Source organism: Sinocyclocheilus anshuiensis, unplaced genomic scaffold (genome assembly GCF_001515605.1).
Source record: "Sinocyclocheilus anshuiensis isolate Anshui unplaced genomic scaffold, SAMN03320099.WGS_v1.1 scaffold2140, whole genome shotgun sequence".
In the NCBI taxonomy this organism is placed as follows: domain Eukaryota; kingdom Metazoa; phylum Chordata; class Actinopteri; order Cypriniformes; family Cyprinidae; genus Sinocyclocheilus; species Sinocyclocheilus anshuiensis.
The window spans coordinates 210,883-233,849 of record NW_015546175.1 but is presented as its reverse complement, the minus strand read 5'-3'; the positions used below and the strand labels follow the sequence as shown (position 1 = coordinate 233,849).

The following is a 22,967-nucleotide window of genomic DNA, read 5'->3' as shown; positions in this document are numbered from 1 at the left end:
TTTACTTGTTCTATTTTTTATTATCTGTGTTTTTTGTTCTGTCACTGTCATTCTGTTACACTGTGGAAGCTTCTGTCACGAAAACAAATTCCTCGTATGTGTAAACATACCTGGCAATAAAGCTCATTCTGATTCTGATTCTGTCAAGTCAAGTCTGTTCATGCCTCGTCAAGTCGAGTCTGTTCATGTCAAGTCAAGTCTCGGATTATTGTTTGGATGTTTGGATCACACTGTAAATAAACTGCACTTGGGTTCTTCACTACGCTCACCTTCAGTGGACTGAATCATTACAATAACATAGCGGTTAGCAGATCAATGAATGAGAGGGTAGCGTTACCAGAGTTGCCATATACCACACCATGTTACAACACAGTAGGGCTATTGCAGACAGAAACAATACTGTACTACATCGATGTTTCCTGTCGGCTCAATTTTTGAGTGGACTTTGCTGTTCCGATGAGCATGAACGATATACGAGTGGAGCGACTGAGCGGAGCGCACACGCATAGAGCGGGATAATACGCAGAGCGTCACACCATGTGAAAGTGAAACCTGAGCGGTGAACTAATTTTCGGCAGCCGAAATTTCGGTGCATCTCTAATTATTGGCGACATCAGAAATAGATGTTATATAATAGATGCTTTTTTGAACATTTTAGCAATTTCAAAATATTAAAAAAGGATTTTTTACACGGCACCCCTGCTCTCGACAAATGGCACCCCAGGGTGCTGCGGCACCCCTGTTGGGAAACACTGCTCTAGTGAACACTTACTCATGAGCGTTGTGTTGACGTGAGTCTTCAATCCCATGAACACATGACAAATGCGTTGTGATGCTCTCATGAATGCACAGTGCAGATCAATATTTTCATAAATAAAGTAGTAAATTATGGGTTTTTTTGTGCAAACAAAGCACTCGCTTCACTTAATAAAATTGTGGTTAAATCAATGGAGTCACATGGAGTACTTTAACAATGTCTTTCCTATACTGTTGTGGGCTTTGAATGTGTTTCTGTCCTTCCTGCCTATGGAAGGACAGAAAGCTCTCGGATTTCATCAAAAATATCTTTATTTGTGTTCGGAAGAGGAACGAAGGTCTTACGGGTGTGAAAAGACATGAGGGTGAGTAATTAATGTAAGAATTTTCATTTTTGGGTGAACTATCCCTTAAATTCGTTCATGGTTCCACCTTCCAACTGGAAAAAAAAATGAAAGAAGCTGTTTGGTGCTCAGTGCAAACTGGCTAAGTATGTAATAAAATATCAGATACTGCTCACTGAATCTTATTACAGGACAGAAGGAAAAGCTGTGCTGCTCTACAACTTTGCTTGCTAGCTGACAAGTGATGTTAGCTTGCTAGTAAAAGTCAGCTACTTGTTTCTATGGACAAAATTCAATTTTTAAAGGGGCTTTATGAAAGAATTTTCAAGTATTAATCACTTTTTCCAATGTGTGAACAGCATGTAAAAAACCTTAGAAATGAGAGCCTGTAATGTTAATTAGATTTTTTTGTTTTTTTAGTCTGGGAAAATCCAAGGGAAACTATCATAACAGTGTAATTTTAATGAACCTCATCTGTTGACATGATATCGGTGAATCACTTTGGCTGTCGCTCGCTCGCATTACTATGGAGTGTGTGCAAGAGCATGAGCAATAAGTTGCTGGCCACAGTTCACTTAATGGCCACCGGTGTCACTAATAACAAGGTTTTCTGAATTGGACCAGTATATTTTATTTCAAATTAAATACATTTGATGAACTAGTATTTGTAATTTGTAACAAAATACTTTTTGTGGCCATCTCTGCCTGGTACAGTATTGCACTTGTGATGCAAATCACTTGTGTAAGAGTCCCGTGAAACATGAGTCACAATAAAAGCTTAAAGACTTAGAAGCAAGCTAAAATTGCATGGTTGTGTCAGCAAATGTGTTTTTATCTCAAGTTTACTTTTATTAACACTACTCATTTCCAATGAACATGGGTTGCTTGTAACACAAAGAAAGCAAATAAATAAATAAATAATTCGAATCAATAAATCTGTTTATTTGCCTGTTTATTATCTGTTTTTTATTTATTTGTTTATAGGTTGGTTTTACAGAGGTTTTTTTTTTTTTTTTAGCTGGTCAGGCTGGGAGGCTGTCTATATCAGACAAGGATGGGAGACCAATTTAAATCAACTAAGAAAAGTTTAAACCAGGATTTCCCCTATAGGGCAAGGGAACAAAACAAGTTCTGCTGAGAGCTAGCTGCCTTACAATTTCATTTAGTTTTTTTTTACATGCAAATTTTGACCAAGCTGGCGGTTTTGCTGATTTGGCTGGTTGGCCATCTGATCTCTCAGCCTGACCAGCAGACAAGCCTCAGGTAATGAAAATATGAACCTTAACTTATAAAACAGTTCCACACTGATGCAGGTTTTCAGCAATGTCATCCTGTTTTTATCATTGTTGTGCAGATGTGAAAATGCAAGAACTAAGAGAATTTAGCCCACCAATCAATACTAATGGGCTATCACACTTAATACTATATACAATAACGACATAAAATGAACAACGTTTAAAATGCACACACTGTAGCAGCATAGATTATTTAATTTGTGTGCATTGATCAGATGTTTTTGATAACTAATACAGTTTTGTGCGGGTTACTATCTGAGGCAGGTTTGCTCTTTTACCCCTTTGCATAAATGAAAAACTACACGTGGTGACCTTTATTGAGTGTGCCTAATACCTTCCAACCGTTTGTTGATTCATATTTAACAAAGCATATTTCATCAGCTCAAATGTTTATTAAATCCCGCATGGAAGCCCCAGTTCATGCAAAATGCATGTGATACATATCCATTGGAGAGGCTGCATCGTTCAAAATAAAATAAATTAAATTAAAATAATGGTCTGTCTGACTTGTAATCCTCTGTGGTTGTCTGGTCCTCCTCCAGAAGAGTGCTGCTGTGAGCTAGTGATGCGAGATGAATGCTGCTTCCCTTTGGCATTAATTGAAGAGGAACGTGAAAGCTGACTTCTTACTCAAAGCTCTGAGCTCTCCAGACAGGAAGGTCAAGGTTAATGTAGCCTTGACTACTTATGTGTGACTAAATGTGTAGAGAAAATTGATCAAGATTAAAATCATGTCACAGGCATGACAAAATGCAAAGGTTTTACACTTTGAAGAAATATCTACACCCCCTTTTTCTCATTAATATCAGAGGCATTCTGAGATCTGGAAAGACATTTGAGAACTTCCTCCTTTGAGGATAAAAGCTCCTTCTGTTAAGTTAAGATCTGACTTGGCTGTGATGGAGCAATTAAATCACACATCAATATCTGTGAGTGGATCCAATGTATTCTTATGCATTTTGTTCACATGATTTCACATCAGATGCTGGCTTTTTTAACAGTCGCTGGCAGTTTTTTAGCATGACTTTTCAAGGGGAAAAAGATATTTAAAGGATTTTGCTGGAATTAAATTATCTTTAGGTTAAATTAAACTATAATTTTACGCCAGGCATAATTGTCCACTCATTTAAAAACACATTATTAGTTTAAATTTAGCACATAAGCAGTGAAGAGGCTCGGATTACGATGGTTGCATTAAAATTATGTTAAAACTATTAATTATTTCATAGCGATAAAAATGGCAGCTTCAAAGCGGCAGTTATCAAAACAGTTATTAGGACATTATAGCAAAGCCCTAAAAAATGATGCCTGTTTGGAAACATGGCACTGCAGCGGTCTAAATCTCGTGGCCACTGTTAGTGCATATGATGGGCTATGAAAAGTACCACTGGATTGGTGCTCTCAGGCAGAATAAATTGAAATGGATGAAATGGTTTGATGAACGCAATTTTCTTTCTTGTGCTGATGTTTTGAATAGCCAATAGCCAATGTGAGGTTGGCCCAAAGGTCTCTTTTTCTAGAAGGCACTTTATTAAAAAAAAATTATAATAAAATACTTATAAAAAGTCATAAAAGTAGTTCACATTTCAAGTCTTCTTAGGTCCTACAATAACAGTTGTTCATGTTAACTGAATACAAGTGTCAATAAGATTTGAGAGCTATAGTCAAAGTCAAGATTTTTATTGAATTACAATTTTAGTTAGTCTAGAATTAGAATTTATTTAGTCTGTTCCTTACACAAAGCCATCACATGACTTATGACGTCCAATACAGTGCTTTATAAGACTAGGTGGTATATATATATATATGAAAAGTTCATTTGCAGAAACCGATAAACTCCACTTTAAAAAAATGTGATTGCCTGCATTATTCTCCACTTACAGCGCGATTTGAACCCTAAACACGTTTTGTCAAAAAAGCCGGTTTTGTCCACTTTCAAGGCATCGCGAGTTCACGTTTTACTGCAGAAGCCGATAAACGCCCTTGTATTTTACTGCAGAAGCCGACAAGCGCCCTTGTTATTTTTGAACAGAAGCCGATAAGTCAATTTTGGCGAATCAGCGCGCTGTATTGAGGTCAGGTGACAAGGCTACTTTCACTTTGAAAAGACGTGTTAGCTGAGAGGAGTTTTATCAAAGCTGACTAAAAGTGATCGAGGATGGATAATTTCAACCGACTTGATGAACCTGTGATATCTCCTTCAGGGCGAAAAAGGAAAATAAACGCTGAAACGTTTTCACGGAACCTTGCAAAAGCAGCGCGTTACAATGGTGAGGGAAAAGCTCCGTGTATTTCGTGTAATCCATAGACTGTATAAAAAGGTGTAATCACATCCATACTGTTTATGATCACAACAACAACAACGTTTGTCAGGCATCTACATTGTCATCTGAGGAGATTAAAAAGATTAAACAAGTGTTTTTTTTTACTCTAAAACACGAAATGTGGAGTTATCTGCTTTTGCTATTTTTAATGTGTAAAAAAACATACTTTCAATTAACTTTAATTTTGTAAATTACCTGTATTTGTTTAAGTTATTATTACTTAAAAAAAAAACGTGATTTATGAAAAAACAAATAAAAGGGAGTTATCGGTTTTTGCAAATGAACTCTTTATATATATATATATATATATATATATATATATATATATATTGTATTATGTATATGTTGTATAAAGTGTCTATCGATACATATTTGCTATATCGTTCATATCGCTGTATGTAAATCTTCGTAGGACACTACTAAAAGTTGTTGACACATTGGAGTGATAAAGAAATGTCTATCTGTTAATGAGAAAATAAAGCACAGGATAAGGATCAATGTGTATCTAATTCATAGTGAAGACTATGCAGAGTTTTATTTCTGTATTTGATTATTCCATTTTTGTAGTTTTTTTTTATACCTGAATACTAGTACTAGATAGACCTACCTGGAAAATATAAAGTATTATCATTTCATTAGCATCTTTACTTTACTGTATTTGTCCTATTGCTTTGATTTTTATCTAATAAAATCAAGTTTTGGACCAGTTTTTGTAGGGAATAGTTACTGAAATGTAAGGTCTATCATTTTGCAAGCACACATTTTAATTATTCTTTTAATTTGTTATTACATTGCCTTCTGCATTACCTGAGCTGTGATTTTTATTATTTTATTTTATTTCATTTTTTTTAGGCATTACATCCTCATGGCAAAGAAAATTGTACAATTGGATGTGACTTTACATAGAAAAGGTTAGAAAGTGATTTTACACTAAAATTATGGTATGATGAATATTGCTTATGTCTTGTAGCTATACTTTTAAAACAGTGAGTATTTTAATGTTTACAGACTGGCCCCATTCGCATCCATCATAAGTGCCTGACTGCAACATGACTGTGGATTTTTCAATTGTGGGGACGATTCAAAATTAATCAGCATTATGCAACAAATGCTGTCGACTGAGCTTAACCTGGAATATTCCTTTAAGACTGTCACAGTAGTAATGTGTGAAGCTTTTCTTTTGGGGCATGTAGCAAGTTTTTAATCAGTTACTTTTACCAATGCATGTTGATTTGTGAACACTGTTCCTCTCTGCTGATGTGATTTGTCCAGGAATGGCATATGCATAACCTATTAATGTGATTCCCTTGACACATTAAATAATTTAGCAACATTTGTTTTGTGCAATGCAGACACAGTACATTAGACAGCTCGCATTTGCTTTGACAATTCACATATCAAAGTATAATTTATCAGAGCTCTTTCGCAGCTGACACATCCTGCTAATATAGTTAATTTTACTCGCAGCCGCATTGGCGATTGTATATATGAACTAGATTAAACCGTCTGTTTCATTCCTTTGTCTAACACTGTACAGTATGTTCTGTGTCTAAAGATTCTTTACTGGCATCTAGTTCCATGATGAACTTTATCATCCATGAAGCCATTCCGCTGGACAATGAAAAAAGTTTATTTACGCTAAGAAAAATCACTGAAGGTTTCTTTGTGGACTCCAAAATCATTATTCTATGGAATCGTTGCAAAAACCCCTTTTGGAACATTTATTTTTAAGACTGTATGTCATGTGAAAAAAGCTGCTGTTCCCTGCCATTCATTTCTAACACAATATTGAATTTAACAGCTGAGCAGTGTTGACAGAGCTTTGTGTTGCAGGCTGCCAGTCCACTTCTGCCATTTCAGAGCTGAGCCATTAGGGAATGTCATTACGGCTATTGATTTGCTTGTTTGCATTCGTTCATGAAGTCGTTGTACAGCGTGGAGAGAAAGACTCCAGTTGTGATTTTGAGGCAGCGTTCAGAATAGCCGCCGCTTGTGGAATCAGTGTGTAAGCATTTAACCATTATCCTGTCCATTCTACTGTTATTATTTCTAGCTGTAGGTCTACCTAGCCCATTTAATGTCAAAATAAATATAATTCAGTAGATACAAATGTTGCTAGCAGTCCATGAGAGATTTAGACACAAGTAGCCTAAATAAATGGCTCTGATGGCTTGAGCTGTCTGAAAACATGTTGGAACAAGGATGCAGCATGACTTTGTGAGATTTATTTTGTACAACAGCTCAATAAACAAGAACTTAACAAAAATACTTATAAATAAAGACACAGCAGAACACCAAACTATAGTTTGTATTCCTGCATTATTCTTTTATTATTATTATTATTATTATTATTATTATTATTAAACCTGCATCCGCCACTAAAAAAAAATAAAAAATCAGGGACAGGCTTTGGTAAATCACAATTATGAGACAAAAACATTTGTGAGATATATAAAATGATGAGATACTAAGTCATAACTATGAGATAAAAAGTCTGAATTATGAGATACTGTGTTGAAATTATGAGAAACAATATCGAAAGTATGAGATACTAAGTCACAATTATGAGATTAAAAAAATCTAAATTATGAGATACTAAGTCACAATTATGAGATAAAAAGTAAAAATTATGACATGTCAGAATTATTAGATAAAGCCATATTTATGACTTAAAACTTAAATTCTACTTTTATGTAATAATTATGTCTTTGTATCTAATAATTGTAAGTTTTTAATCACATAATTGACTTAGGGCCAGATTTACTAACAGCTTGCACCAGCGCAAACCTTCTTTTGGCATTAAAAAACTTTCCACTCCCTTAGTGTGTTTCACAATTAGTACTTAGTAACTCACTATTTTGATTTTGTAGATCATATTTATGCATAGTTATGAATTACTGCATTTTTTTTTATTATGTGGTGGAAATAGGCTTCAGTCGTTTTTGAACCAGTGCATTATTTAGCGACTCACTCATGAAGAAATTCACTTGTTTTGTTCCAGAATGATTCAACATTTTTAACAAATCGGTTGAGTGAGTGATTCAGTGACTCTCAAAAAGACAATATTGTAACCACTCCTTTACACTGGGCATGGTAGAAATCAATTAAAATTGAAACAGCACAATGTGACCAAAACAATATACACACTTAACTAGACGCAAATAGAAATCTCTGTCTGTCTTTCTATTTATTAACAAAATGTTCTTAAAGCATATCAGTCTGTATGTCAAATAAGGATGGCTTTTCTTTGTAGCTTTTCAATGAAATGTAATAGGGGAAAAATGGATTATTAATTGTTTTATAATACACCATATGTGAAATTCAATAATAAGTAATAATTTAGGTAACACTTTATTTTAGGGTCTCTTAACTCGTTGCTTATTAGCATGCATATTACTAGAATATTAGCCATTTATTAGTGCTAATTAAGTACATATTAATGCCTTATTCTACATGACCTTATTCTTCATCCCTAATCCTGTCCAATACCTATACTTAACAACTACCTTACTAACTATTAATAAGCAGCAAATTAGGAATTTATTGAGGGAAAAGTCGTAGTTAATAGTGAATAATTGTTCCCTATTCTAAAGTGTTACCATAATTTATATCAATGAATAGTATGCTGTTTGGATAGGGTAATTCATTTTTCATCGTTTAACTAAATATACAGTATAAGTTCCAATAATATTACAAATCTTTAGTAAATCTAAGCAATGTGCCTCAGTGCCACATTTATATGAACACAGTGTCACAGAATAATAGTGTTGTTGCTGTGCAGTATTGTGAATAAGGCTGACTGAATGCTTTGGGAAATCTGGCAGTAAATCCTCTAGTTGGCAAGTTTGCTCCTGAGGCGACCTCTGGCATATGGCATATGTACCCCTCACTGTGGTAGCACTTGCTGCCTACTGTTCTAACAGAGCCTGTCAACCAGGGGGGTTTGGCCATACTGTAGGCCAGACGGAGACCAGGGAATGGTGCACAGCCCAGGCCAAAGGGTCAGTCTGCCTAAGGACGGCTGGAGAATAATCACAACACACTATGAGCACTAAAGTCGAACTCTCACCTGTGCTGTCATCGTAAACCACAGTGACCGTTTTCCACTTGAAGAAGTGAACCAAATCTAAAATGGCTCTGCTGAGGGAGGAGAAGTCTGGGTAAAGGCTGACATAGAAGGAGTCGCGGTTGTCTGACACTTGGTGCTTCCACTTGGTCTGGATGTGTGGCACCCCCAGAGCGTTACAGATGGACTGCACTGCGTTGGCCGAAGAACTGTGGGAGGGACCGAAGATGGCTGCCACACCCAGAGAGAGCTGGTCACAAGCTGGAGGACAAAATGGTTATTTTTATTGTTTTATTTTGTTATAATAGAAACACCAAAGCCCAATTCATAGTTACTCACAGTGTCCAAAATAAAATTGCAACACAGTAACACTGAACTCATTTACTTTTATACCTCAGAGTTTTTTGGCAAAGCCACTGTGTTTTAATTGTGTCTTTGTAATCTTTAAATAACCTGGCATGGAAAAAAAGCACAGTTACAGTGGCAGCGGCTAATGGAGTGTATAATCATTATAAGAAAATTCAGATGTTTCCCCAGCGTGTAAATGACAGATGATTGCAGTCTGCGAACCTGTCTCAGGGGTATCAGTAGTTCACTGAATCACCCCTTCTGACTCATTACCTAAAACCAATCAATTCTCTCTGCATATGCACCAGACGGCTACTGATGTCCCCTTGTGGTTAAATGAATTCAATCTAAAGCCCACGTCCCTCTTCATATATCTCACAGCACATTAAGACAGCTGATAGCTGGAGATGGCTTGGCTTTACCTTTTCTGGAGGCCTCAAAGCTGTCGTGGATGTTTATCCTTTGGATGTCGTATGTAAGTGTGGTGTTTGGCAGTAAAGTTCTGTTCCTGTTGATTGTGTTTAAAGCAAACTTAAAGGCAAGTTCTTCAGCACCAGATGGGCCACTTTCGATGGATTCAAATATCCCCCCTAAAAGAGAGAGAGAGAGAGAAAGAGAAAATCAGTTTTATTAACCTGCTCCCTCTTGGCTCTGGTTTCCAGAGAAATCCACAAATATTAATAATATAATATAATATAATATAATATAACATAATTAAGACAAAACTAGTGAAAAAAAATGTTTTTAAGTGTACATTTAATGTATGCTTGGATTTATACACTAAATAAATTAGTCAGCTTTTTATTTGTATTTAAAGTTTATTTTCCATTTCTGTCATAAAACAAGACAAATACCATGTTGACAACTAAATGAAAATGTATTTTAGTTTAAATTGGTATTAAATGCAATTAGAGTGTTTTTGACCCACTTACGTAGGACTTCAGTACATCTTTATATTTACTGTCATAATAACTTCTAACTCTTTGAATTATGGTTAAAGTTAACTGCTGATTGCACTGACATGCATTTATGGTAAACTAAAACATACATTAATGCAATTTCTATTGAAACTTGTGTGCTTGTATGTTATGTATTTATACATATTAATACATACATATTTGTAATTACACATTTGTAATGACAAGTACACTACAAACGCAAATTCAATAATACAAATTAACACTTTTTTTACAAAAAAAATTATTTACCTTTGAGGTAGAAATACTGTAGTGCACTAGTAGAAATATCAGCATATATAAAAGAACAGGAAAATCTCTTACATCTCTTACAGAAGGTATGTTTTTAGAGCGCTAGCTACACAACAGCTCCCTTCCCTTTGTGAGTTTACTTGACGGGCTTTATATAAATGGATGCCTTTAGTGTTGGGGACTGATGTGTTCTGATTGGCTGGCGAATCAATCAATCAAACCCTAGGGAGCAGTGAAGCACAGCATAGAGAGATTTAAGTGTTTTGCTTGGGTCAGTCAGCAGTTTGCCCTTGTTGACTCACCATATGTCAGACTAGAGCTCGATTCAGTGTTTTACTTACACTCGCTGGAGGCTCCATCATTTAAATGATCCCTCAAGACAGTACAAATAAAACCATTTCACCGGCACACACTGTCTTTACATGACTCTCTACTGTCCAACATGTAGGACAAGAGCAAGTATCAGTAATTGTTGTTTCAAATATCACAGCATACTGCTGAAAACCGACAAAAAAGCAAAACCAGTGTAACAGTGGTATCGAAAGGATGTTTCTTCACTAATAGTGTTATTTTATTTTATTTGTTTGAAAGAAAAAGCCTTGAACAAAAAACAGTGATGTAGAATAATATACATATTTAAAAAAAATAAATGTAATATTGATTTTCTGTATGAAAACCAATGTAAGGTTACTAAATGTCATCAACTGGTATTATAACAGAGAGACTCTGGGCAGGTAACAACAAACTTTCCCTCAGAAAAAGCATTCGTACATGTTAAATATCCATCATCCATCTCGTAACTCATAGGGCGAGCTCTGACATTGATAAACTGGGACTTGTATGACATAATGAATCAGTTTCCTTTGGGGAAATGTCCGTTTCTCAAAGAGATCTCTCAAGTGCCCGACAAATATTTTTCTGGGTTTTTGTATAGTCATTCTGTCTATAAATAGTTTCAAATTACATGTAATTTACAGATTGACCATTCTAATCCTCCATCTCTTTTTACTTCAATGGGGCGAGTTGTCACACATTTTACTCCAGTGGATATTTCTCAGTTAGGTTTATGTTAAAACGTCCATTTCAGAATAGGCACATACCATTAAGGCTTTAAAAAAAGAACTATGTTCAAATATTTGCACCATTACATTGGAACAATATATAGGGAACATACCATTAAACAGCCTATTACGGAGTATACAGAAACATTTAAACAGTAAAACAATTCTGAAATGCAAAAAAAAACCCAAAAAAACATTGTTTTGGCCAACAAATATTGTAATCGATTAATCAATTGCATAAGATTATAGCAACAAATGAAACATGAAAACATTTTATGTGAAAGCTATAACAAAAATATTATGAAATTGATATTTATGTTATGATCATTTATAATATTTTATGATGAGATTATATTATAAAAATTACAAAATTTTCAGACAGTTCTCAAATGTCAGTTACAATAATGTATACATTGCCTGTCTAAATACTCAATTCTGATTGTCTGGATATATAATACAACAAAACAACAAAAATCAACTGTTATTTTTATCTGTCCAGTCATATTTTGTGCCGCAAACATCAACGACTACCTTAACTTGTCCATGCTGTCAAGTTACCGTGATATAAGTGGAGTGGTTCTTTCCCTACACATTAAAAAATAATAATAATAATTAATGCACACCTAGTGGATTATTTCTATACTGTATATACAATTTAAGACTAGAAAATCTAAAATTATTTACTTTATATAAAATCATTAACTAGATTATTAAATTGTACATACTATTTAAGTATGTTTTAAAAGTGTGTTGCTGTTGGTTTCAGTGATGTTGCATTTGTGTAAGTCCCAGTCTCCTTCATTTTAGTACTTTTACCATTTTAATATTGTAAATAATGAGGAAAACAAATAAATGTTTATTCATTTTCATGCAACTGAAAATATATTCCATTTGATCAGACGTATGCAAAACTTTATATATTTAAAACTAGGGCTGGGTTTTGACACAAATTTCACGATTCGATTCGATTCTCATTCACAAGCTTGCGATTCGATTCAATTACCAATTCGATTCGATTCAATGTCGATTATTTTGGATATATATCAGGTACAGTACATGCCAAATTTTCTCAAGGAAAAAAAATCTCAACTAATGCTGTAAAATATACATGAGAGTCAGATGGTACTATAGTTTAGTCATGTTTATTTTGTGCTGAAACTGGTATTAATGTGGAGGAGATGATCAGTTCACTTGCGCCTTGCGCTGCCGCATCTGTTGAACTGAGGCGCTCCAGCGATCTGTCACTCCACATTAAACAGCGCCAAAATGGCATTTAATGTTTAAATACTGCAATACAATGGACAGAGTTTGAAATCTGAGACTTTGTTTCATATTAAAAGTACCAAAGCACAATGCTTACTGCGATTTATTGGATGGGAGGTACCCTTCAATGTTCCGTCCATAAACTGAAAACAGGCTAGACTAATCGATTCTTGGGATTTAAGAATCGATATCGTTCCGTAAAAATGAGAATCGATTAATATTGAGATATCGATATTTTTTTACCCAGCCCTATTTAAAACGTGTAGAGACAGCAGAATATTTTATCATTGCATTGTGTTAACTGCATGTATAGACTTAATAACCTAAACAGTCTTCAGTAAATAGTTACAATTAAAAAAATGCAATTGTTAAACATTTTTCCATCAGATCAAAGCGTCCTGGTCAAGAGTGCCATCCCAGACCTGCAGTGACTGGTAGTGGCTCAGTGCTGCTGCTCTCAGCTGGGCAGCTGTCTAATGAATAATGCCCTGTGCCTACCTGATCGCTCGCAACAGTCTCACACATGCCACCGCACTCAATAACACTCTCAGAAGCTGTGACATATTTATCACACAGCAGCTACATAATCACTGGCAGCACAATACATTCATTTCTGCATCCATAGGGAATACTTGCTTACAACTGAGCACCATGACAGCTCAGAGGAAATTTGCAAAGTAGCAGCCATCTTCCTGTCTGAGAGAAATGAAACTGTCATTTATCATCTAACATGATCAACCGTGGTGGTGACCACAATGGAATTACATACAAAACTGGTCAACATCATACAAGAAAATGAACTTTAAAGATTTCATGAAATAATATGAGTTTTGCGGCTTTAATTTTATGCCTGTTCCCAGCTCACAAAAAGTTATGGAAACTGTATTTCTCAGAATGTTCAAAATGTACTTTTGAATGTTCCCTGAATGCTCTGGAAAAAAAAAAAAGTAAGATGAACATCCAACTAAAATGTTTTAGAAGAGAAATGTTCCTTGAACAATGTATCAATAATACTTTGAGAACATTAATAAAGACCTGATCTTTGAAGGGACATTCTATCAATGTTACTGGATTTGTTTATAACTTTGAGAGAACAATGCCAGAACTTTTCTGAAAATGTTCCCTGTTAGCCAGGTTAATTTTTTGAGAACATCTATACATCCCATACCAGAATGTAAAAAGCCATTGTTTTTCAATATCCAAGTGATTGCCTAAAAATAATTAGCAACTTGACCAGTTTTATCATATGAAAGTGAAAACATACAAAAATATATTCTTCTAGAGTAGACTGACTAACAGATGTGCATGTTATTTTCTGTTTGCTATTGCTATCTCTCTTAATATAACACATTCCTTGGAAATCTTCTTGGCAACCTCTTGTTCACTATTCTCAGAAGTTAACTTTGATGAATATTATTGATGGTATTATTGGCGATTTGTTTACTAGTTGCTGTCCCATGTGGTGGTGGAAAGGAACCATGTTGAGCTGCTGAATTCAGGTGAGATTTATCTAGGAAGACACAAGAGGATTTTAGAGGGGAACAGGTGATGGGTGTGAAATCTCATCTACATAAATTTTGATTCATGTTGTTTTTATCATAAGTTCAACCCTACTTTTACAGCTTATTGAAATGTGCTGAGAATTGATAGCAAAAAGTATGGTCTCCACAGCTGTAGGAAGGCTCACTTTCAATGCTGCATGCAGCAGCAACTAGAAACACTCTCTTAAGGGCATATGCTGTTTTATGTGATGTGCTGGTGTCCCCATAAGGTTTCTTAACAGCTTCAGCAGAAAGATAATACTGTTAGACAGGCATTTTTTGCATAGCTATGTACTGGACCAGCATCAATCCAGCAATAATCACCCGGAGCAGCATGGAAATTTATTCAATTATTCACCAGGGCAGGGTCAGAAAATACATAAATGGTCAGGGACTCCACTTGAACTAGAAATAATTACAGGATATGAAAGGTATTCATTTCTCCAGCCCACTACAGATTAAATTTATATTGCGCAGAGTTTCACTTCACAGCTCTCAGAAATCATTTTAAAGTAGCAATGTTGTTGCAGATGTTTCTAAAACATTCTCCTCCAAATGAGACAATTGTTACAGTAAGTGAATAGAGCTATAAAATCATGTGGATATCTCCAATAGTTTAATCGCAGAAGAATTTTTGTTTCTCAAATTTATACTGAGATCTCTGACTTTTGCTTTTAGACTTTGGTATCTTGGAAAATCAGCATCTGAGAAGCAAGGAGATTTAAAGTTTAATGGTAACACTTTAATGTAGGGACTAATTCTCACTAACAAACAGTTGCTTATTAGCATGCATATTCCAAGCATATTGGCTGTTTATTAAAGTAAATATTAATGTCTTATTCTGCATGTCCATATTCTACATCCCTTAATCCTACCCCACACCAAAAATGGTTCTTAGGACAAAACTTAAGAAGAATTAAAATTTTTGAAAACAATCTTCATCATAAATAACTTTTTAAAATTAGGATAAGCTCCAACTTGTCTTAATTCCACAAAAGTAAGATGTTTATTGAATTTATATGGCTGTTTTAAATTAATTATTGCAATTACGCATGAAAACATAACATCAGCTACATATTACTACTGTCACGGTATGTGGTTGTAGCAATCCCGCATCACGAAGGAGTAACCAAAATAGACTTTAATTCACTTTAAACAAAGGACAGGAGAATAACCTGGGGAACTTATCCACATCAACACACATCTTCCATTTCAAAACATTAATCCAGGACAAAGAACAGACGGAAACTGAAGGCTTATAAAGACAGGGAAACAAAGCAGCAAACAAGATGATTAATCAACACAGGTCAACAGAATGAACTAATCAGGGGGACTAAGGGAAACTAGGTCAAAGAAGGTAGAACAGAAACACAGGAAAATCTAAACGTGACAACTACTACTAACGATGTGCACAAGTACACAACAATGGCCTATCATGGTTTTCAAGACTTTTTTTTTTTACTTTTTCCCTCCAACAGTTTTCATTTTGACCGCTAACTTTTTAAAATACGTCACCCGTGATAAAATGTGTTTTATTTAAAAATAGCATGGAAAGACCATTACAGAAATGAAAAAAAAAAAGGTGAAAGTTATTTTTAGTACACTCATCAGCATTTTAACTTGAAATTCACTAACATCTCCACCTAAATGTGACAAATCAGGACTTTTTTGTTTTGTTTTGTAATTGTATAGTATCATTTTCAGCAGCACTAAATACATAGGAGAGCATTTATGTACACACAGGTTGTGTTCATTCAAATTAGTAAGCCCACACACACACACACACACACACACACACACACACAGAGATACAGGACACTTTCACACTACAGCGAAAAAAGCCATGGACCACAAATAAATGCAACAGACAGCTGAATCTTTAGACAAGATTTTACTTTATATTAAAAATAGTATTTTTTTAACTTGATGGCACATTAAAAACACAAACACTGAGTGATAATCTGTGGTAAAGCGAGTCACAACAAAAATAGTGTGCACGCTTATTATACACTCTAAAAAATGCTGGGTTGTTTCAACCCAACTTTGGGTCAAATTTTGGGTTAAATTTTTACATTACATTTTTTACCCAAAAGTTGGGTTAGTCCATATTTGACCCAAAGTTGGGTTGAAACAACCCAGCATTTTTTAGAGTGTAATTATGGCAATCTGCAGACAGTGGTAAAAGTTTTGAATCAGTTAGCTGGTGAGCGAGCTTTCAGTAAGACCTGCCAAAAACACAAAAAAAAAACTGATAAAACCAGATAAGACTGTCCTTTTCTTTTTACAAACTTATATTTAAAGTATATATAAATTCTACAAAAAAAAAACCTATTAGGATTGATTCAACTTTTTTCTTAGGAAATGTTTAATTAATCTGGCCTCTTGACCTGAGTAAATGACACAATTTTAAGTTTTAAGTGAAATATTATTTTCAGCAAAGTGTCAATTCGCTCTCATTTTCATCTCTTTGTGCACTAGAAAAAAAAAAGGAATTGCGATATTAAAGAAATCTAATACGGTATGGGGGTTTTCTTTCATTCAAGTCAAGTTTCTATCATGCATTGATCTGTTCTGGCTATCTGTATTATGTCTTTGCATGAAGTGATGGGGCAGTGTAAAATCTATAATTTTCAGGTCTTTGAGAGCAGAACATGCACAGCAAGTCCCTGCATGTGACAGACCATGAGGCAACTGCACAGAGATCTAAAGGTGAAACATCTATCTCAACTTTCAAGAGAACGAGAAAAACAATTACATAGAGAAATTAATTACAAAGCTAGATTTGGTTTGATGCATCTAGGGAGGAGATGTTATTTATGTGGACAATAAGGTGCTCATGCTAGTATTTTCTCTCCCCAGTGGTGACAGTTTGATGGCCATCAGTGTCAGATTATCAGCCTAGCATATCGAGATGCGTAGTGCAGCGCAACAAGCTTGTAGGACACATTCCGTCTTTATCAAGCCTGGAGCCGTGATGCAGGAGACAGGGAGCGTGTACTCTGGCTTGAGAAAGAACAGCATGTTTCTACAGGGCTTAGTCTCTGCATACAGCAAGGCTCAAAGATGTGTACTCGAGGAACGCAAAATCATACATGAAACTATATGAATTCATTACAGATTTAATTTCAAATGTCCATCTCAAACTAGCTTGCTCTTTTGAACTGTTTTAAAGCTGCCATGTTTAATATGTGGTGTTAAAATACTTTCTTCTAACCCAGTTTAATGAGTAGAGTCACATATATAAGTAATCCATTGGTATGTTAACTTTCTTAAGATTTTAAACACTGTGACTCTGCAGCACTTTTAAAAGATTGTCTACTTCTGGCTCAACCAAGGCCACAAAACCAGAGGACCATATCGGGACAAGGCCTAATAAATCAACAAAACCAACCCAGGCTAATTGGGAAAAAAAGTGCCTGTGGTGACATTTCAGCAAAATTATATTCATGGCAATGTCCAAGTGAAATGTCCAGTGTGTGGTGCTACAACCATGTTAAATTTTCTCCAAAACAGATGAATGTGAATGTGGCAACATTTTATTACATTTGTTGTTGTACTGTACATATCAGGGAAGTTCAGAAATTAAATGTCTAGTGCAGGGGTGCCCAAACTCGGTCCCTGCCTCCTCTTGTCCGACCAATCTTTGTCTCCCCGTATACTCGTATCGTACGGCAGGAGGTCGACCGGGAACTGTGAACTCTATTTAGTAGCAGCGTGAATTTCAACATTCATACCTATTATTTGATTGTCGGTCGCTGGAAAGCTTTGAAGATGTCTGGGCAGAGCATTACAGACAGGATAACTGCTGCTCAGCATAGCGTTACTGGATCAGCCGTGTCCAAAATTGTGTGCAAGGCAACAACGCACGAAATAATGGGCCCTAAAAAGAAGCATTTGGACTGTAAGTATTATCAGCTGCGTGTTTAATATGAATTTGCGAAGATGAACGTGTGTAGAGCTGTTGCTTTGATTGTTATGGCTACGATTTTAGGCTATTGTACAATGGGCAGGCCCTGGTTGTGCTAAGCTAATGTGCTTAGACCAGGGGTGCCCAAACTGGAGGGCCGGTGTCCTGCAGAGTTTCGATCCAACCCCAATTAGACACACCTGAACCAGCTAATCAAGCTCTTACTAGGCATACTAGAAACCTCCAGGCAGGTGTGTTGAGGCAGGCTGGAGCTAAACTCTGCAGGACATCAGCCCTCCAGGACCGAGTTTGGGCACCTCTGGTCTAGTGTCTCTAAAAATGTAATACTCTATTGCATTATGTACCACCTATATAAACCATATCCTAAATCTCACCAATAGTGATAACAAAAGCAAATGTGAGATAAAAACACTTTTGCTGAATAAATCATGTAATTGTTCACTTCTACCAGTCTTTGAACTTGTTTATTGTGACTTGTGTTTCATGGGACTCAAACCTGAATGCTCCACATCACAAGTGCAATGTTGCACCGGATGGGCAACTGAGTAAGTTTACTACATCAGAAAAGTCACATATTTATAGCTGGTTATGTGATACAAACATGAATATGTATTAGTTTACAAATCATGCACCATGTACAGTAAATGTGTTTTGAGGTCACAATATATGCAAGGAACCATGCAAAATAAGTCCCTATTGATTAATAGTCTGCCCCGTAATCATAATTTGTGTGAAAAAGAATCAAAGTTGTTCATTTTAGTTGAAAACTGCAGTGAAACAACAGTAGTCTTGGACTTTAGGCAGACACCTACTGGTGTGGATGTAACATCTCTAAAAAGTATAACATCTCAAAAAAAAAAAAAGGTTGCGGATGTCATTGTATAAATGAATCATGTTCATTAAAAGAAAGTGGCTTGCACTGGGGAGTTACCAATATATTCTGCTGTTCATGTGACACTGTTGTAAACACACTGTAGGGAAACCCTTATTCAGAATAAAACAGCTTTAAAACTGCTCCATAAGTTTTGCAACTTTAACAGTATGAATTACAGTACAACACTTTCCTCCAGTTGCCGTTTAAAATACAACGTTGGCGTTGTTGCAACAAATGTTGGTAATCGTGAAGCTTAATAGAACAATTTTTAAAATGAATTGCATGTATTAATAATTTCTCTGCCCCTAGGAAACTCTAGTGTATTGTGTAACAAAGAACCAAATTAGTTGTATTTGAGAAATGGCCTGTTCTTTACTCCAGCTGTCACAAAATCACTCGCCATCGCCATCTGCCTTTCCCTGTTTTCCTCATTATTATAATTGCTGCTACATCTTTACTAAAGACCGACTTTGAACAATGTTACCACAGTGGGATAGTCACCCGAAAAATCGTTTGGTTTAGGCGTGTTTTTGAGCTAAACTTCTAGAAAGCTAAATGTCTATGGCAACAACAAGCAAACAAAACACATGGTACCTTAAGTCGGGTAGACCTTGTGAGAGAGAACAAACGAAAAACACTCGACGGTTAAATTCACGATGTCCAAACACACCGTTTGCACACATTTTTACTATTCACTTTGCTTTCAAGAAAAAAAAATCACACAGTTATGAATGCACCAGGGAATAGAAGACAGACTCTGAAAGCTGAAAAATGACTTTGAGCACACTGCAACATACTGGCATTAACACAGCTCATTTTGTAACTGCTGAGGTGAGCTTTTGGCTGCCGTGAGCACTTGCGTTTTGTGTAGCAGCACTTTATTAATATGCTTCAGAATAAATCTTATTATGGTTTCTCTTTACTTTCCATTTCTTTCGTATTTAGCAGATCGATTTGCTTAACAATGATAAGAATCCCCCGAGCTTAACTCATCCACCTTGGGCCAATTTACAGAAAGCTGGGATTGTGCAGCCTTCTCCATTTTTAATGACGATTCTTTTTGAACTTGGCCATGGCGTATTAATTTTCCACTCGCAGTCAAGTGTTTGATATGATCTTGAATGGAGATGTGGATTGGAAGATGTGCCTGGATGTGGTTTTCTTTCATTTCTCATAAGTTTTGGCCCATGACCCATCAGTAGTTTACAATAATCCTTGCCCATTTAAGAGATCGGCCTTGGATCTAATGAGTTATGAATATAATCCTCACAATGCCTATCAGCTTTGCTTTAGGTTTGTTTGGTGAATGCTCACTCTTAGGCTGGGCATCCGATTTAAATTTGGACATGAGGTTTCACATTAGAGGTGGTCTGTGGGGGCCTCTTGCTGGTTGGAGATCAATTGTGAATTTTAAATTCTGGGTGAGAAGTCTTTCAGCTTGGATCCCCAAAGTATAGTATCTGTTAACATTTCTTTTATCTGCCTCATGCAATCCTAAACCCTCAAACTCTATAAAAAGAAGGCTCTACAACAAAGCACATGTGCTGCTCCTGGTTTATCTTGAAAGAAAACATAAAGAAAAAAATGCAACATTTCATCCCACAACTGTCCCAAAACCACCTTGACAGGCACGTAGTTTGAATCTATTCTAGGCCAACAGTCAATTCTTTTAAGCTTGGTGAAAAAAAAAAGTAAAGATGCAAGAGACAGCATACAGGGGATCTTTACGTCCTGAACTATTATGGGAACATGTGTTGTCTTGTTCAGAATTAATTTCCCTGTGAATTGGGGCCAGAATCCTACTTATTAATTTGAATATGTTCCAGGGCAGCCAAGAAAATTGAACCTGTGCACTTTTGTTGTGCAGACAGCTATAAGTTTGGTCGCAAATGAGTATTTTGTGACTTATGAACTTTTAGAGGGAGTGTTTTGGGCGAGAGGAACGCTGCAGAACGCGCGCTCCTGATAATGAAAAAACAAAGGATAGCAAATCAAATTGACAGAAATTATATTTTCTTGTGGTGAAAACAAACGTCAACTGTGCACTGAATTACAATGGAAAGCTAAGATGCTTCAAACATTCAGTGATAAAGCATGGAACTGCGAGGCTCAGCTACCGCAAACACATTCGAAGAGAAGGATCATTTCTCTCCAGCTGCTTACAGAGCCGGAAAACGTCAGGAGGTGTGTGTGCAGCCTATATATCTGTGTCTTTCTATTTAATGAAGTCTGATGAACTTGACAAAAACACTCTGTCACTATGCAGACTCTTGGTAACAAGAAGATGGCTTTACACTTGCACGGATGACTCCTATTGGTCAGCCGACCTGACAAAGTGAATGGACCATGGCGACGCTTTGTGACTAATAGACTCCAGATCAGCCTCAAGGTCATGGCCAGGTGGCTTCCATGGCAACAGAGGAATCTTTATCAAACCGTGGACCGGTTGAAGCCACTGCTTCTAGAAGGTTCTTTGGGAATCTTTGAGATGGAACAAAGTCTGATGGATGTGGTGAAATGAGCAAGCTGTCTCAGTAATTAACTTGTTCCCTGGGATTTTCAGATGGGAATAGATGAGAGAAAGTGTTAACTCTTTTACGTCTGCACGCATGCCTGGCTAGCCTGCCGTGTGTTCGGACACTGATTAAAGACAGGAAAAGTAGCCATGGCAACCTCATTCATGTCAATCCCACTTAGTTTGTGACAAAAATCGTTTACAGAGCTCCATTCCATATTCCACCAGTTCACATGTTCATTTAAAGGATACGAGGATTGAGGAAGCAGATATAGATTGCTTGTTATCTGTAGAGGGTGTTGTGCACGAGGCGCAACTCAAGATCGCAGTTTCCACCCTGGACAAAACTAAAGAACATTGTGGGTGAGAGTGAAGGATGGAAACCAGAGAACTAGTTCCCTACTGTTATAATGGAGATTACAACCCAGATTGTACTCTCAATGAGGCTTATAATGGAAGAATTCAGTAGCAGGATTTCATGCAGCTGGTACTGAATTCTTCCATTATAAGCCTCATTGAGAGTACAATCTGGGTTAAATGTGCATTAATCTGGCATTATCTATTAATGTAACTGGCACTGGAAGTAATGCTCATGGTTGCTTTCAGGCAAACAGTCATATGCATTAAATGTCATGTGTTTCCCGGGTCCTTAAAGAAAGACATTACTAAAAGAGCAATATAGATCAGCAAGACCAATATAAGTCATCCAATATTTGATCATTTTGAAATTATCAGAATTATTATGCTACTCAATAGCTATTATAAAACACGAGCAAAAACTCTCTTGCTGCTGGATGAAACTGTGAGTTTCCAATCCACCGGAGTGGTTTTATAGACATCATGACAATTCTTTCGGGTTTGCACAGCGATGACCTGTGCTCCAGTCTTCTCTCCTCAAGACAAGATAAGAAAGACAAAACTCCTCCTTATATATCAAACAACACTTCACACTGGATCAACTAAAACCCATGTCTATAGAAGCTTGAATTATTGCCATAACCACAGAATTTGTTTACACAGCTTTCATGTGATATCACTGTAGTAGGATGCCGTAAAATTATTATAGACAGCAACCAGACGTTAAGTTTTTTAATCAAGGAGACAACTGGAATGGCTCAAGGCTCACACTTTGCAATGGTTGAGCTATAACTCTTACACAACCCAAGATAAGTGTCAATCATTTCTCAAAACAGTTGGAAATCAGACCTATATATGTATATATACTGTATACTCTACTTTTCAACAGTTTGGGTTGAAATAAATGCTGTTCTTTTGAACTTTCTATTAATCAAAGAACACTGCAAAAAATGGCTTATCTTACTTAGTATTGTTGTCTTGTTTCTAGTCTAAATATCTAAAATTTCTTAAATCAAGATACTTTTATTAGATAAGCCAAATGATTCAAGATATTTAGTCTTTTTTCCAGAAAAAAAAAAAAAAAACT

General features: G+C 36.0%; 1 protein-coding gene across 1 annotated transcript in view; it reads right to left on the bottom strand.

The window, feature by feature from the left end:
• Positions 1-22,967, bottom strand: part of LOC107701381 (glutamate receptor ionotropic, kainate 2-like) — a 79,618-nt gene that overhangs the window by 14,671 nt on the left and 41,980 nt on the right. The window contains exons 2-3 of the mRNA XM_016503377.1: positions 9,556-9,723; positions 8,789-9,046 (exon numbers count right to left, since the gene is read on the bottom strand). Of these exons, the coding sequence (XP_016358863.1) occupies positions 8,789-9,046; positions 9,556-9,723 (426 nt within the window). The remainder of the gene's footprint in view (positions 1-8,788; positions 9,047-9,555; positions 9,724-22,967) is intronic.